This window comes from Watersipora subatra, chromosome 2, assembly GCF_963576615.1.
Source record: "Watersipora subatra chromosome 2, tzWatSuba1.1, whole genome shotgun sequence".
Lineage (NCBI taxonomy): Eukaryota > Metazoa > Bryozoa > Gymnolaemata > Cheilostomatida > Watersiporidae > Watersipora > Watersipora subatra.
This window is the reverse complement of record NC_088709.1, coordinates 19362014-19380268: the sequence shown is the minus strand read 5'-3', so window position 1 is coordinate 19380268 and position 18255 is coordinate 19362014. Positions and strand designations below refer to the sequence as shown.

Sequence of the window (18255 nt, the reverse complement as noted above, 5' to 3'; positions counted from 1 at the left end):
ACATTTTTCTGTAACAGATGACAATGATTATGTCAGTATAACATAGGATAGCGGAGAACCTTGCTGAGGTCTGGTACTCAAAATACTGGGAATATATGGTAGAGCAACACCAAACAATTGCTGTAATGAGGTCCAGTCTTCAACATAAATGTGCCTGTTAGCAGTTGACATAGAAATGACATCTGAAAATTACTCTCAATTTTTATAGCGCGTAAATAGAAATGTAAAAAAACTGTTGCCTCTTTCAAGAAGATGCCATTGCAGATCGAATATCTTTGATAAGCATTGAACCAATGACCATTTTCTCACAATTGACTGTCATGGTTGACTTGCCGTTTTCACCTGCTTGCGCCTTCAGCAAAACATCACACTTGTTAGAAAGTGTCTTTGCTGTGAGGAGAAGCACGTTATCTTGGCTGGAGGGCACCTGCCCCATGTTGGCAGCTCGGCTTATAATGGAATGAAGTTGGGCCAGCTCATCACGTGAAACATCGATTGTAGCTGAAGTTTCATTCATTCCTCCTAACTTTTCTGTAACAAGAGAAAATGCATCAGAAAGAACAGCTTCTTTAAGCTGCATAACTTGAATGTATTTATTGATAGTTTACAGTGCATAATACAACAGGTAAAAAGCAACAACTCCTGTAGTCATTATATCCTGGATAAATTATTGAACAACGTTGTAGCGGGCATGATAAAATTTATGTCTAGAACATCTTTAATGGTGGAAAGTTCATCAGGAAATAGATTACAGCGATATAAGAGCAGCTAAGAGATGAAAGGGTATCCTCACTTTGTTTGCTGCCAAATTCATTTTCAGACATTGTTACTGCACTCATGAGCTCTCCGACAGGTGCCTCGACCTTGACACGGTAAGTCTTTTCAGAAGTGACCAGGTCAAAATCAGCCGGCTGCAGTGTGTCATTGAAATCTATACCCATAGTGACACACACACTGGCACCAACCTCCAACTCATTGATTGTGTGAAAGTCGTGAAGATGCATTCCAGACTGGAGTCTCTGCATAGAAGATGAGACTAAATGTAATTGTGAGACCTGAGATGAATAGAGACTGGATTTGCACTTAGACATCATCACATACTCAGCAAACAGAAATGGAATGGCAGTGGAACTAATAAGCTTCCACAAGACCTAGAAAAAAAAGCTAATTAGAGGTGCAAGAGCTTTAATACAAAAGAAATATTAGTCAGCGTGCAGTGGTACACAGATACCTTGTCACCTATCTTTATACTTTTCAGAGTTTGCTCTGTCTTGTTGGTGAAGGACAACTCCACTGCCACCATCTTGTCTGAATATAAATAGCTTGAGCGAGTGAACCTGAAATGATAAGTAATCCGGGTGGTAAACATTTCCATGGTTATGTTACTTTTAATATATCCTAATAGCAAGGGCATGCTGTAAACAGTGGTTGCTTTCTCCCAATCCCTACGCAGCAATTGACGTCTCAAGTCATAACTACTGGTTGCCCTCTCCGAGGCCGTACCTAGTGGTTAACACTCTCCAGCAAGACCAATTATCAGGGAGAAAAAGGGAAAAGGGTGAAGGAGGACAAGGAGTAAGGAAGGGAAGAGGAAGGTGAGTAGGGAGGAGAGAGAGAGAGATGGAGAAGCGTGAGGGAAGAAATGGGTGAGGGAGGCAAAAAGGGACGAAATGGAGAAACGGGTGGGAAAGGAAGAGGGTGTGGGAAAGGAAGAGGAGGGTGTGGGAAAGGAAGAGGAGGAAGTGGAAGAGGAAAAGGAAAAGGAGGGAGTGGGAGAGGAAGAAGAGGGGGTGGGAGAGGAGGGGGTGGGAGAGGAGAGCAGATAGAGAAAAGGAGGGCAGAAAAAGGTTAATGATAACAGCAATTTTACATTAAGTTAAGGCTTGACTTTATACGAAATTCTTTTACATAGTAGGAAGCAGAAACTATACATAAATTCTTTAGTGGGATTTACGTAAAAGGAGGTTTATGATAGAGGAGCCTCGACTGTGTTAATGCTTAGATGATGAAAGCTTAGCTCAAGGGATGAGCTGGAAGGAAACATACCTGTATGTGACTGCCAGACCCCCACTTGACATGCGGTTGATCAACTCGTGTTGCTCTGATGGTACATGACTAGCGGGTAGATTCTGCAATATGAGAGTGTAATTGTGGCATCAATAGAAGTATCATTTTAATAGAAAATCCTGTACTCAAGTCTACAGCCATGGCGCTTAAACAAGGGTAGAATAAACAAACCGATTCAAACCTGAGAGCAGAAATGCTAATTATCTTTCAGTCAAAGACAACTTATTTTAATACTTATATAAGCTGGGGTTGCACAGATTGTCCAAAATGAATCACCAAACCATGAATGTCTTAAAAGTGATGAAAATACACGCAAAAGAATATGGCTATTATTGTTAAATTCAGATTTTCACTCAAGTTATATACAACAAGGGTACCTTGAGCTACTCTGAGGCAGTTTTTTGTACTGTGAGCTTGTATGTTTTGAAATTCAATGAGCAGACTCTGGTGGCCTGTTTTCACTCAGCAAGGAAGTTTAAGATGCGAGGATAAATGAACCAACTAGACCAATCCTAACTATCTTACCCATAATTCTTATTATTCAAATAGTTGGCAACAATTTATGGCAGAAAATAGCGATGAATACAAAAATACAAAATAGCAGAGACATACATAGCAATGACATACAAAATACAAAAAAGCAAAATACTTAGTGTGAAGTTTGAAAATGCAAAAAATTAAAAACAAAATAAAACTGTTTTGCTAGTTGGCGGGATTGATTTTAATAAAAACTGGACAGTAATTGTAGCGACTAGTAAGAACATGACTTTGTAGAAAGTTTAAAACTTTCCATGCACCCATAATAACAATCATAGATCTACTGCCACCCGGACACAAACTAAATCAGCCGAGTGAAAACGGACAATAACATAATTTTTAGCCATTACAAAATTCTATACATGGTTCACTGAAAATTTTTTTTTTTTAAAGTACAGTTAATAAATGTTACAGACAACAAGAATATCACACAAGTTTTCTATGTATGTGACAATACTTAAGAGCCGAATAATGAATTTGCGACTGAACCATGTCTGTACTGTACCTGCACTGTACTTGCAGTGGATCCTGAAGGTGAGAGGGTCATCCCAGCAACTAGAGGCTGTAGAGTGCTAGATATAGGACTAGTGACACCATTGAAACCTTGAGTAGAACTTGCTGGTGGCTCAGCAACTGAAAAATAATTCCTTACATCAGACAAAACCTAGACCCCTGTTAATATCGTGGTAAGTTTGTAGCAAGAAAAAAACACCCTCCTCTCATGCTAGCAAAAGCTCAAACAGGGCTGCTTCGTAACAGAGTAGAAGCAAGAGAAACAGAGTATGAATAACAATGTTAGTCTCAAATGGTGGGTTTGAACAGGATTTCAGGCAAGAGTTCCACGAGCGATGTAAACACACAGCTACAAAGTAGCGTCACTTCAACTTACACAAACAGCGAGTAGACATGCGCTCGAAAACAAACATAATCACATGTATGTGAAGATCTCACAGGAAGTATTTATGTTAGCAGCTGAGATCTGCAAAGAACTGTAAGTGTTGCCACACGTAGTACATGCAATGTAAGTAAATGGTCTGCATTGTATAGACGGAGGGCATTATGTGAACAAAAATGGCATCTGATTTTATGTATAATTGAAAACTGCTAATTAAGTCTATAAAGAGATGTACATCTACTGACTGGGTGTGTGAAAAGATGTACATCTAGTAACTGGGTGTATGATGTGTACAACTACTAACTGGGTGTATGAGAAGATGAACAGCTACTAACTGAGTGTGTGAGGAGATGTACATCTACCAACAGGGAGTAGAAGATGTACATCTAGTAATTATGTGTATGAAGATGGGTGCTCATGCTAATAAGGGTGTGAGAGGAACTGTTTGACTGTATGCTCACTGGGTTAAAGTTATTGAGGCTCATAAAATTATGCCAGTTTGACTGTTTTGCCTTCTCCATGCATTAGCTAATACAGTGGCTTTGCCAGGAACATATAGCTATTACAATTGTATAGCTAACAACATTAAGCTATTGTAGTTGCCTGGCTAACAACATAGCTATTACAGTTGTATAGCTGACAAGATATAGCTATCACAAGTGTATAGCTAACAACATTAAGCTATTGTAGTTGTATAGCTAACAACATATAGCTATTGCAAGTGTATAGCTAACAACATTAAGCTATTGTAGTTGCCTAGCTAACAATATAGCTATTACAGTTGTATAGCTGACAACATATAGCTATCACAAGTGTATAGCTAACAACATAGCTATTACAGTTGTATAGCTGACAACATAGCTATTACAGTTGTATAGCTGACAACATATACCCTAGCTATTACAGTTGTATAGCTAACAACATATAGCTATTACAGTTGTATAGCTAACAATATATAGCTATTACAGTTGTATAGCTGACAACATATACCCTAGCTATTACAGTTGTATAGCTGACAACATATAGCTATTACAGTTGTATAGCTGACAACATATAGCTATTACAGTTGTATAGCTGACAACATATAGCTATTACAGTTGTATAGCTGACAATATATAGCTATTACAGTTGTATAGCTGACAACATATACCCTAGCTATTACAGTTGTATAGCTGACAACATATACCCTAGCTATTACAGTTGTATAGTTGACAACATATAGCTATTACAGTTGTATAGCTGACAACATATAGCTATTACAGTTGTATAGATGACAACATATAGCTATTACAGTTGTATAGCTGACAACATATAGCTATTACAGTTGTATAGCTAACAATATATAGCTAGTGCAGCTGACTAACTAACTAGCTGAGAAGAAAAACATGGCAAGATTTTCAAGATGAAAATGAATGAGTATATTTGATAATTTTGATTTGGCATATTGTGCACTTTAATAGACATGTTAGAAGATCCATAATTATGTTGTTTTTAGGTTTGTGGTATACAACCTGATAATTTACTTGTAGCGCCTAAAACTATTTTGTGACCTTGAAAGGTCAGTTAATTATGCAGCGACAACTGGACAAGCCGGTAGTTGCACGACAAACGTAACAAATTCATAGCACAAAGGGAAGCACTGAATCGATCACACAGGTAACGCCTCAGAAAGAAAACATCCTTACCACCCCCTTTGGCTGCAATAGAGCATAGAAAATAGCTTGTGAACATTTGTTGGGCTAACAGTTGATCTCACCAGGCACGGGAAAAGCATGGCCCCTAACCTTAGTTAGAGTACACTCTACCACTCATCCCGCCGTTCCACTCTACTTGAAGATGAACTTCGACAAAGTTTTAAGATTTTATTAGAAAGTATCGGAATTTTTGTATCATTTGTGGTTTTTTTATGTTTGAGGTGATCTGACTGCCAGAATGTTTCAGGATTAAAATTGATAAAACTTGGTGGTGGTTAAAACGCTCAGATCAACTGAAAGTGCGATTATGACATCTATAGTTGCAACAAAACCAGCAAGAAATGAGAAGCCTAACACCGCAACTTGAATGAAATTACTAATATCAACTATAGCAGAAATTGATATCGCAATTGACTATTAGTGACATCACTAGTAGAATTTTTGCATAACAACTAGTGATGCCATTTTGCATGTATTTTTCTTCTGAGCATTTTAACGGCGATCAAGTTTGTCAATTTTTAATCTTGAAAGATCCTGGCAGTCAAATCAACTCAATAAAAAACAATTGCAAATGATAGAAAAATAGTAATAAATACTGATACTTTTTGATAAAATCTACTAAAATTTTATGCAAGTTCATCTTCAAAATAGAAAAAAGCATGAACTAGCCATAAAAAGCCTTAGGACTTGATGACTTAGCCTAAGGACTTGATGACAGCCTAAGGACTTGATGACAGCCTAAGGACTTGATGACAGCCTAAGGACTTGATGACTTAGCCTAAGGACTTGATGACCAATATACATACAATCAAACAGATCAAGCAAATTCTCTGTCTCTTTTTTTGGAACTGGCTTGACTTTCTTGGGTGCTGCCTTTGCCACCACAGGGACTTCCTCTTCAGAGCTACTCTCTAAAAAGGCATGTCATTGGTGCACATAAATAAGAATATACATGTAATGATGATGATATGAGATGCTGTCAATGGATGGCTAGATGCGCACACAAGTTCACAAAGGTTAATATAGGATTATGAGTCATAGCTGACGATGGATTATAAAGCTAATGACAAGCTTCGGAGGTACAAACCTTCACTGCTGTCAGCCTCAGATGATGATTCCTCCTCGCTGTCTTCCTCTTCAGATGACTCCTCTTCATCCTCCTCACTAGTCTCTTCACCACCCTCCTCTGAATCTGCTAATCATCACATACATTAAGAGCGGGCAAATACATCACATACTTCAAGAGCGGGCAAATACATCACATACTTCAAGTGCGGGCAAATACATCACATACTTCAAGAGCGGGCAAATACATCACATACTTCAAGAGCGGGCAAATACATCACATACTTCAAGAGCGGGCAAATACATCACGTACTTCAAGAGCGGGCAAATACATCACATACTTCAAGAGCAGGCAAATACATCACATACTTCAAGAGCGGGAAAATACATCACATACTTCAAGAGCGGGCAAATACACTTGGTGTGTATCCAATATGATTAGTTCTGTAGCTTCATTACCGACACTAGCAACACGCAACCTGCATCATGAACAACTAAAGCTACACCGCCATTTGCCTGTCCTAATCTGAACGCAAAATGACTATAGAAAAAATATTCTTATCAATTACTAGTTACTAATTACTAATATTTATTGCTAATTATTAATTTCATTAAAACAAAAACTTTTACAGAAATCGTAACTTTGGCTGGAATTTAAAGGTAGACACTCATGTTGAGAAGTATAGCAGAGGCTCCATATAACCACAAAATATGTTCAACCATAATTTAATAAAATGCCTTTACAACCCCGTGCGATGCAATCCTTTATTCCGAACATCCAACCTTATTCATCCAGTCTTACTATAGTAAAGATTACTCATTTAGTCTCATACATATAATTCAGGTTTTTGCATTTACTGTATGCTTCTGCAAAATCTTATGATACATTTATTTTAATGCTATACGTAAGAATGTGAAAGATTTGAGCAGGAAAAGTAATTCAATGAAATACAATACAATCTTATCAGGATATCCGCTCCGAGATACGATGGTTTAGACATAGATAACAAATATTGGAAGTGATAAGCCGTGCATGTTGAGGTCTGACTATATGATAGAATGCGCGTGTTAGACATAGAAGTAACAATCTGCAACCTACCTTCTTCTGATCCAGATTCTTCGTCAGTCTCTTCAGAGCCACTTTCCTCGCTTGAGTCTTCCTCAGATGTCTCTTCCTCAGAATCCGAGTAGAAAGCTTTTTCTTTTTCAGAGCCCTACACATTGAAACATATATACAGACGTTCTGATACACTGCTCCCTGCAGCACACAATGCTTTTTGCGGCAAACCTTGCTACACCCACCTCTTGCTATCCACTACGCCTTTGCTACACACACACTACCACTTGCAGCATATACGACACCAAAACCACTAAATTACACCTTGTCACACAATTGAAATCAAAGGTTTACAATAACAAGTCACAGCAAGTCATCTTAGTTAGTCTTGGAGGTACCTTGCCCGACTTGGTCGTAGAGATTGATGTGGAGGGTTTGGCCACCTCCACATTCCTGACATCACTTGGTGGGGGATCAGTAGGCCATGTTGGAAGCTCGTTGTAGCCAATAGCCTTATTGTTTATTGTGTGGGAAAGTGAACTGAGCTGGTACTGGTCTCTTTCTGCAATGCATTCCATCCGCCAGATAACACCGATAAAACACCATCTTAACAAGTAAAACTCAATCAGGCCTATCACAAAACAAAAAGCCAAAACTTAACACAATTGTGATATGGATAGGCATGAAATACAAATTCATACAACATCAAGTACTTCTGAGCTCTATTATCTGCCTCATCTGTAGTGAGACGCCATGTGTCAGAGTATCTGGCAGTTCATCAATTCACATACCTTTATGCTTGCTCTCCACAACTGGAGCTGGTTTATCTGCCAAGAAAATCTTCTTAGCATGCTTAGCTAAAGCTCCAGCATTATCTCCTGGCAAAATCAGAGCTTTAAGGAAGCGTGCTCGATCCCTGATGTCATAACTCTGATCGTACTTGGCCAAGTTGAACACATACTGACAGAGAAGTTGCGTTTGCTTGGGATTAGTGATGCAGAGCTTTGCCGCTAGGTTGAGTGTTTGCAGCTTCACAATATCCTCCTAAACACAACATGAATAATGCATAATTAACGGAGAGACTTGAGGACTTACTACAAGTGACATATAGTTCATTCTTACTAGTCTGTTTGAGATACTTGAAGACTTACTACAAGTGTCCATATAGTATATTAGTAGTCTGTTTAAGATACTTGAAGACTTACCTCCTGCATAAAAACTTTAGCAGCTTTTCTCAGCACATCAGGCGCTATTTTAGGAACCTTGTCTGAATACTCTCCAATGAGCCAGAGGATGCTACCTTTAGCTTTAGGAATAGCTATCTTGTCAACCATTTGAGCAAGATGGATGATGATATCCTTGTGGCCACTTGACTACAATGCAAATGGTCACGTATAAAAACTGCTTCTAGTATCAACTCTCTTTAACGATTGCGCTGCTCTGAAAAACGTGCAAGATGAAGTATGACTGATTCCTGAAAGGTGATAAAAACCATTTTGTTTTCAGAAAAATTATTCTCAGACGAAATTAATTTTTTGACAGAGCGGTTGCTAGACAGAACCTGGGTTCAGAAGAGAGTGGTAAAAACTAAAGTGTTTAAATAAGACAACCAGAGTAGCTGGCACCAAATGGAGTGAGACAGAACAGTGACCTGCAGGAATAGCAGACAATCATTGACATGCCTGCTCTCCACCTTGACTCAAGCTTTTACAAATGAAGAGAATTTTCTAACACTGTGACTGTGGAAAACTACAGTTAATATCACATATGTACATTTCCACTACAGTTTGCTGTAAAGCGGACATTGCTTAGCAGGTACCACGACATCTAGTTAATCAACTCATATTACGAATGGTGAAAGCTTGTAAGTTATGTAATAATAATTTAGGTGGCAATTTTTATCTTGCATCCAATTAACCTAGTTCAGCTCGGTTGAAAAAAACAAAGAGCTAAGTTGGTGAAAAGCTACTTGGCTCACGCAGATGCATGTATTATTCAAACTGCTGAAGATCAACAGTGATTCTGGTCTGTCATAATTTTACACACCCTAAAAGGTTGACTTGCAACAAATTCACATTACAGTTATTTGATATTAACAGATTCACCATGTCTTACTCTGCTGTGTTGAAGGTGCGAAATATGTGGAAATGTGATTACAAGCTCTTAAAAGCTCAAAAACGAACAGTTAATCGCAGCCATCATGAAAATGCCAAAGGTTGGAATCTCTTTCCAAAACAGCTCAAATGGGACATAGTTGAACACGATGGTTTCTGTTTATACTTTCATGCAACCTCATTCGTCAAAATATTTTCACAAATATACTTCACGTATTCAATAAAACCATGTATATTGTCCTTACGTGTCTATTTCATCATCATTGTAATGCTGTCACTTTGAGCACTGATATCTCAAAACGTACCATAAAAATTTGTTTAATTTTTTAACCTTGGCTCGAAGAAGTGCATATCATCCTCTGATGAACATGAGGAGCCTGTTGGTCACCTGCGATTGTCGAAAAATGCTGCAGAAACTGTTTGCGCGATTTGGCAGAAAGTATGGGTCACATGATCAGATTACGACTAGATGATTAGACCAGGCTGAAACGATACTGTGAAGTAGCGAGCATTTATATTTGATACAGGCTTTCCAGTAGAACCCCGAAGTGTTTGTCTTAAACTAGTGCTACGAGATGTTTTATATTTAGCTTTTTATTGGCCTTTAATTTCACGTGATAACATCACATGGCAAAACAATAACCAAACTGTTGGAGTACGTCAGCCAAATAAAGAGATTTCAAACTACGGCGTTTTTGTGATGGCTGTGATTAACTGTTCGTTTTCGAGCTTTTAAGGGCTTGTTATCACATTTACACATATTTTTCACCTACAACACAGCAGAGTAAGACATGGTGAATCTTTTGATACCAAATACCTGTAATGTGAATTTTGTTGCAAGTAAACCCTTAAGTTATCTAAAATACAAACTACAACATTAAATGTAATTCAAGCTGTAATGATGTTAAGACAAATGTCTCAATTTTCTAGCTTCCTCTGCCATGACTATTATTTTATTATTTTATATTTTATTTATAATGCTTTTAAAATGTGTTCTTGAAAGATAAACAAATGTTTAACATTTTTTCAAAACAGATGAGAAACTTGTAATAAGATCCCAATCTTAATTGTAATAAAGGTAAGAAAGACGCTATCATTACCCTGAGACTTGTGTAAGTTACGTTCAAGTTGGAAAAAATCATTCACTTAAACAACAGCCACAATTGTGGGAAATTTGCTGCAATACTACTCATAAAACTGCTCCTTGTCTTCTCTTACATCTCCAAGTCATCAAATAACAGCAACCTATCATTTGTTGCTCATAGCAACAAATGATAGCAACCAATCATAGCAAATATTAAAGGTTGGGGTGAACTTACCTTCATCTGAAGAAGTTTCTTTATGACAACGACACTCTCACCAACAACGGACTCTGTAAAGAAACCTTGCAACATGAAATTTGACAAAAAAGAACATTATTGAAAAACAGTAGATGCAATCATCACACGAGAAGCGGACTACTGAAAAACTACCGGTAGATATGACCGAAAACTAACCACTTTTATTGGAGAGGAGGGAAATGAGGCCACCCATGCAAGCATCGGTAATGTCAGATATACCCGTGGCTATTTTACCAATAGCTTGTATGGCAGCGGTTGAGAAAGATGTCTCCGGACTTAGCACGTATTGCTGCAAAAAGCAAATAGTTAAGTCGATTAGTCAAATGCCTAAAGATTCCATTCACAGGCTATCCATCACACTTCCAAAGCTTTCACAAGAGTATAGAAAATTTAAATCTATGCATGAATTAGACTGACAACTTGGCTAGATGCATCTATGAACCACCTCGAATAGCTTGTAACAAAACTGAACAATAAAACCAATGTCAAACATAAATAGGTCTTTTGTCAGCGCATTCAAATTGTTGGCGTCTTCAAGATCTGGAAACATATTTGACCAAACCAGTCACCAAATCTCACCTGAAACTCACGTATCATGACGGAAACATTGTTTTCTGTAGCAAGGCTGGTCAATATCTCAAGTTTCAGAAGTTTAATGTGAATAGCATCATTGGCATTGATGTAGAAGCTCTTAATATATGGCTCAAACATTCCACGTCTATTGAGAGCGAGTGTAGCGATATTGGACAATACGATGAACTGTATTTCTTTGTGCGATCGTAACAGTCGTATCATAGCTCTCGCAACCAGCCCAACTTCACTCTGTAATATGATGACAAGACTGAACATGTATATCTGTACCTTACGAGTACAGTGATAATACACATATATATCTGTGCCTTTAGAACACAGTGAGAGTACACATATGTATCTGTACCTTAAAGGTTGACTTGCAGCAAAATTCACATTACAATGATTTGGTATCAAAAGATTCACCATGTCTTACTCTGCTGCGTTGTATGTGCAAAATATGTGGAAATGTAATTACAAGCTCTTAAAAGTTAAAAAAACGAACAGATAATTGCCGCCATCACGAGACTGCCGTAGATTAGAATCTCTTTCCAAAACGGCTCAAATGGGACGTAGTGGTACAAGATGGTTTCTGTTTACACTTTCATGCAACCTCATTCGTCGAAATATTTTCGCAAATATACTTCACGCATTCAATAAAACCATGTCTATTGTTCTTATGTGTCTATTTTATCATCATTGTAATGCTGTCACTTTCAGCACTGATATCTTATAACCTACCGTGAAAATTCGTTTAATACTTTAACCTCAGCTCGAAGGAGTACATATCATTGTCTGATCAACATGACGAGCCTGTTGGTTACCTGTGATAATCGAGAAAGGCTGCAAAAAGTATTCGCGAAGTATGAGTCACATGATCAGATTATGACTAGACGATTAGACCAAGCCAAAACAAAACTGTAAAGTAGCGAGCATCTATATTTGATACCGGGGTCTACGGTAAAACCTGAAGTGTTTGTCACAAACTAGTGCTACGAGAAGTTTTATATTGAGCCTTTTATTGACCTTTCAATTCAGGTGAGAACATCACATGACAAAACAATTACCAAATGTCGTGACAATGTCAGAGAAATAAACTGATTCCAATCTACGGCGGCTTTTTGTTTTTGAGCTTTTAAGAGCTTGTAATCACATTTCCACATATTTTGCACCTACAACACAGCAGAGTAAGACATGGTGAATCTTTTGATACCAAATAACTGTAATGTGAATTTGTTGCAAGTCAACCTTTAAGAGTACAATGAAAGCACACATACATATCTGTACCTTAGAAGCAGAGTGATTGCAAACATTTATATTTTTACCTTAGGAGCACAGTGATAGTAAAGCTGTACGACTGCCATGACCGTAGCGGAGTTCCTACTGTTGAGGAGTGGCTTACTGCTCTTGAGTAACAGCCTGTGATCAGCGTCCATTATGTAAATAGCTTTAGCTGGTGAGTTTGAGGCGTCCGAATCACTGTCCTCATTCGAAGAATAGAAGTCTTTGTCTGTAGCTATGGTTTCCTCCAACCCCTCAATCTATGGAAAAATGTTATATTGATAAAACAGTTCTAAGACTTATATGTGTTTTGTTTTGCTCTACCAATTTTCTTGTTATATTTAACACGTTTGGTTGCAAGCCAAAGCTCATAGTTCATGGAATGACTGCAGACTTTGCCCTTCTTGTTATATAGACACTACAGAAAATGACCTGTGAGGCTGCTACTGTTTCTCATTAGGCCTGCATTGTCCACATAGATTGCAGAATCGGTCGAAATATAAATATTTGGATCTAACTTACGGCATTAATGAGATTGAAGAATCGTCTCTAGCATTAATTCATGTGAACATAAAACCAAAAGGCGTTTGCAAAAATAGATGATTATGATACCAACCTCTTGATGAGGGCTAATAAACTGGGTCCTGGCATAGCGTGTCAACATATTGAGGATTATGACTTGTCCCCACTCTTCCACATCAGCAAGAAGAGAGCACAACTTCCTGTAATTCTTGTGAATGAGGTCAATTCTCTCTGGGCACAGCTCCTCAAAGGCTTGAATTGCGCTTCCTATGACTAGCTGTAAAGGATATCAAATATGAGACATTATTTTAGTCAGGCACAAAACACAATAGCATGAACAGATTGTACGTTAGCTCAACGTGAAAAGGCATGTAGAGCCAATTAAATTGGAGCCTAATCGAGATGGTACTAAACACATACAGTTGTCTTATCAGCTAGGAGTTTCTCCAGAAATTCAACAAGTTCGTCTTTCTGCTCTGGATCAACACTAAAACAGAGTATAATTATTTTTTTGAAAATAATTCACATTGCAATATAAGCTAGAATAACAGGCCATTGACCACTTGTTTTATAACTGTGAGTTAAGTGCTAGTCCTGCAGAGTCCTGAGTCCAATCTCCTCGTCCTGATGACCTTAGTAAAAGCTCTAACAACAACTGAGATCACTGAAGTTTTAAGAAAACAAAAATGCAAGAAATACAAACAACAGCTTGGGGTTCCATTCCCAAAAATGCCACTAAGGGTGACAGGAATGGCAGCCAGCATTATATCGTTCTCTACAACTGGGTATGTTTTCAGTCGTCGAGGTTATCTGTCACTGGACTCAGACATGTCCAGCCAAGATCACAGAGCCGATGTTTGTGCGCTAATGCTCTTAAAAACACGGACACAGCCTCTACTTTCAGTAAGCTAAGCAGACATTATACTCAAGCTTTGAGGGATTGTTAAAATGTAATACGAAGAACTCATGCGAATAATGCAACTTGAAATATAGAGCAAGTATGTGTCTCTCCTGACTGCATAGGGCTATTGCTGTATGACAACATAATGCCCGGTCATTTAATACATTCCATGCTAAACATGACCTTCCTCAGAACTTACATTTGTTTTTCCATACCCAGCGGCTGTAGTTGACTAGATGAACACATTTAAATCAATGAAGTCAAGAACTACAACCATGTAACAGAGATTTATCCTTGTTGAACTGTAATCTAGAGACTCTAATAATTCACATTTGTTTTAAATTGACAATGCATTCAACTCCTATCGACTGACGATTCTTTTTAGATGTTTCATGACGCGTAGTCGATGTTAAACTTAAGACGCTAACATCCCTTTTGAAGCAACCCCAAAAACCTTACCCAACGAGTTTCACTATGTTTCAAATGTATGTTTCTCTTACATGAAATACAATTCCAAGCTAGATAATCTACTTGCCGGTCTCTAATCACTTTGACAGATGACTCTATGACTAGAGCTTCAAGATATGGCGACTTAATTGTTTGGTTAAAGTAGACGATTTGAAAATCGCCACCACTTAGAAAAATATCGACAATCGCATAAACGAAATGATCATGTTATGGTGATTTAGTTCACACTTGCCGATTTTCAGAGTGAGCGATACTGGAACTAAAGCACACAGTCCTTGTAGTCTTGTAATAAGCTCACTCTATGGCCTTCCACGCACACAGAAATTCATGAAATAAACTTTTTTAATTATCATGAACACAAAAAAGGTCTTTTCAAAATTAAAATGTACAACAAATATTAACAAAAGTTCACAAGTGTTTACATAATAATAATTATAATAATAATAATACCTTGATACATTATGAATAGTCTACATGTATTTGCAATATAGAATTGTCTGGTGATTTTTGGAAATCGGGAAGCTCTAACTATGACTACTATGATAAATGTTTATTTTTTGGCTAAAATCTTTCTGAGAAAAAGCTAAAGCATTATACTTTCAGAGGAAAATTGTCTCAAGAAACAGTTAAATGTTAGATAGATTAAATGTATAACATTTTCAAGTCACTTTTTTACAATTCTATCAGCTAATGGTAGACAAAACTATCTACCATTCACGAGAGGCCACGTAAATGCTGCTATGGTTTTTTTCGATTGTGAAATTCGGTGATAACGGCTGCCATCAGAATATAGTTATGCTTAAACAGCTGATATATTGTTTATCGGGAACTTGAATTGTAATTTAGATTATTGTGATGATATTGTGAGCATTTCTGTATTGCAGCTGTTTTTATAAATTACATGCCCAGGTGAAATTTGGTGAGATTTTTGGCGGACTGATCGACAACGTGTGATGACTTCCAAAATGGCGTTATAGAGTCTTATAGGATTTATAAATATGTTAAAAAGTTACAACAAAACTAACTAGTTTGAAACAGTAAATTATTTGCTATTAACGAAAATGAAATGAAACTTCTGTAAGCAGTAAAAGCTGAATTTAATTTGACAGTAGTAGAAAATTTGACCACATATTTAGGCAGCAAAAGTGTTAAAATGAATGAAGAAATAAAAAACAAACTTAAAAAGCCTCGGTAAACAGACCCAGAGACTGACCTGTAAAGTTTTGGGATGGCATGAGCTGCGGCTTTCCTAACATATGGGGACATGTCTGCCACGCCATCTTTAATGACCAACATCATGATTGGAACTATGACAGGAATCCTGATGCTTGAGAGCACTCTTAGGGCACTGGCCCTGATTAGCTGGTTTGGATCCTGAAATAAGGCCAAAACATCTTGGGTAGAACACTACCTCTCAAAAGGACGAACGCACTTTTATACACAGTGCGTATATATATAGTGCGTATATATACCTATGCATATATATATATATACCATGTACAGTGCATATATATACCTTCATAGACCTCTGGAATGTTGCGATGGACAGCAGAGCAAGGTCTTGTTGCTCTTCAGCATATCGCGTGAGGTAGACATACACCAGCTTCTTAACCTAAAATGTGAGATGTGACATTACTAAATTATCATAGGAAAAACTCAAGAGTGTGAGACAACCGACATTCACATGACCATCTTTATCGGAAAGATAAAGCATGATATAACTTGTTCACTTACCTCCAAGTTCTTGCAGACAACATTTTTGACAACAGCTGGAAACAAGGGAGAGGCATCTTTTCCTTTGGCTACAAGCTACAACACAAAAAGGCAAGGTACTTTTTTTGAATCCAATGTTACATAAGTATCAAGCTTATGTGCATTTACAAAAACTGATATGGTAAAGCAGGCACGGCATAACCCTCTTAACATAAATAATAAGTTGCTGAATATGCCGTTTGTCTTGATCACTGAATTGCTTTTGTCAACTTAACTCCCAAAATTACACAGCATAGAGTTGGTGTTGGCAGTGTTGTCAGATAAAGCTTATATGCTCAGTATCTTTAAACTATGTTTTAGCTGTATGCATTTAAGAAGATGTTCCTAGGAATAAAAAAAACTTATTCTTACTCCAATAATTCTTTTCATAGCTTCCAGTTTCTTTTTGTCATCTGTTGAGTCCAGCATTTCTTTTAGATCATCATGCCTAAATTTAGCAAAATATTAAACAATTTTTACGAAATATTTTGAAGCTGTAAAACCAAAGCCATTAATTCAACTTACGGACTAAAGTAAACAGGCAGAATGTGAATAAAAAATGTCACTGCTACATATCTCACAGATATGAGTGATGAGTACATCTCGGTATAGTATAGTTTTAGTTCCATCATGTAGCTAAAAAAATTAATAAAGGACGAACAAGAACGGCCTATAAAAGGTATACGAGAACCAGTTTAACGCACCTTTTAACGTCGGTGCTGAAAAAACCACTTGAAGCAGGATCGAGGGATTTTTCGCCCTCAATATCGTTAGAATCTCCTCCAGAAAAACCACTAGAATTTTGAAAACCTGCTGCACCAGGGCCTGTTCCTGCCATGTTTATAAACTTCTGTTGGTTCAGACGGTGTATGATTAATTATATGAACATAGTTCGTAGACCAATATTTTTCATTATACGTTGTACCGAATGTCTTTTCCGGTTTGATCCCATTTACAATACTATCTAACCAATAGCATGGTTAGTTTGATACTCGACGAGAGCAATGACGATCATTTTAAGATTTTGGGCTTTTATGGCGACCTTCGAAAGTAGTTTGTTTTCGAAAAACCTCAATCCAGAAACTTGGGCTAAATAGCAGCCAGGCGTGTACAACAAAACTCTTTTGTCATTCAGACTTGCCTGCTCGCGCAAGCTCATATTGAGCAGACAATTTCGTATTTGTTTTTAAGTTCACTTTCCATTTCCTCGATTATGAAATTGACAAATTGTTACCAGTACTGCCCAATTTTTTGTGCCTCTAATGATTTCCAATGAGAGCTGATTGATGAGAGCCTCTGATGATTTCAAAGATCTAATTTAGATGTTGATAGAAGAGTCAAGTAATATAGGCAGCTAAATTGGCAACGACACTTACCAAGAAGCAAACTAGAAAGGCAATGCACTACTTTTTGATTTTACAAAAGCAGTTAAACTAAGCCATTTGAGCTAAAAAAAAAGCTTAGATGCTTGAAACTCTAAAAAATGCTAAAACAGCATTACTCCGTAAAATGTGAAGTCGTTAGTATTAGTTGCTGAAATTGTGCGTAGATTTTCAAGATCAAATCTAATAGGCTATGGTGACCTTGAAGTAAATAAATGTAGCACTAGTCAAGATGACTAGCTGATAATAGCAACTAAAGTAGTTTGTTTATAATATTTGAATAATGGTGTTGTCACGATGATGCTGTAGAAGATGTTAAATGCTGCCTAGTAACTATAAATTGATGTGCGCCCCAACCATTTGCAGTAGTTGAATCTGTTGATGAGAGGCGAAAAGCAACACCTGCTCTTCTCATATATACTATCTTGCTGAGTCATACAAAAATGATGAACTAAAAGTCGAGTTGCTTTGTTACTAGCAACTATTTCTTATCGTAAGAATTTCATCTCATTACAATGCTTAAACTCCAGTAGATACATTGAGTGTGAATTTTTTTTAATGACAAGAGCTGTTTTATTTGAAATTCTATTCTATTCTATTTTGTAATACC

The 18255-nt window shown here is 37.4% G+C and overlaps 1 protein-coding gene across 1 annotated transcript; it reads right to left on the bottom strand.

The window, feature by feature from the left end:
• Positions 1–36: 36 nt before the first annotated feature.
• On the bottom strand, positions 37–17192 carry LOC137388791 (AP-3 complex subunit beta-2-like). The gene is made up of 22 exons (XM_068075240.1): positions 16968–17192; positions 16636–16711; positions 16246–16320; positions 16028–16123; positions 15725–15885; positions 13563–13629; positions 13237–13419; positions 12665–12865; positions 11349–11591; positions 10926–11058; positions 10749–10801; positions 8521–8688; positions 8107–8359; positions 7714–7877; positions 7358–7472; positions 6281–6385; positions 6000–6104; positions 3110–3237; positions 2047–2129; positions 1232–1337; positions 794–1019; positions 37–531 (listed from the first exon to the last, which is right to left on the bottom strand). Exons 1-22 carry the CDS (start codon positions 17099–17101, stop codon positions 245–247), a joined length of 3162 nt encoding a protein of 1053 aa, XP_067931341.1. The 5' UTR covers positions 17102–17192; the 3' UTR covers positions 37–244.
• Positions 17193–18255: the final 1063 nt, after the last annotated feature.

Coding starts and splice junctions, on each gene's coding strand:
- LOC137388791 (XM_068075240.1), bottom strand. CDS start 17,101: ATGGCAGGAACAGGCCCTGGTGCAGCAGGTTTTCAAAATTCTAGTGGT. Junction 7,473..7,713: donor CTACGACCAAGTCGGGCAAG/GTACCTCCAAGA, acceptor TTCAATGTGTAG/GGCTCTGAAAAAGAAAAAGC. Junction 1,338..2,046: donor GGTCTGGCAGTCACATACAG/GTATGTTTCCTT, acceptor TTATCATTTCAG/GTTCACTCGCTCAAGCTATT.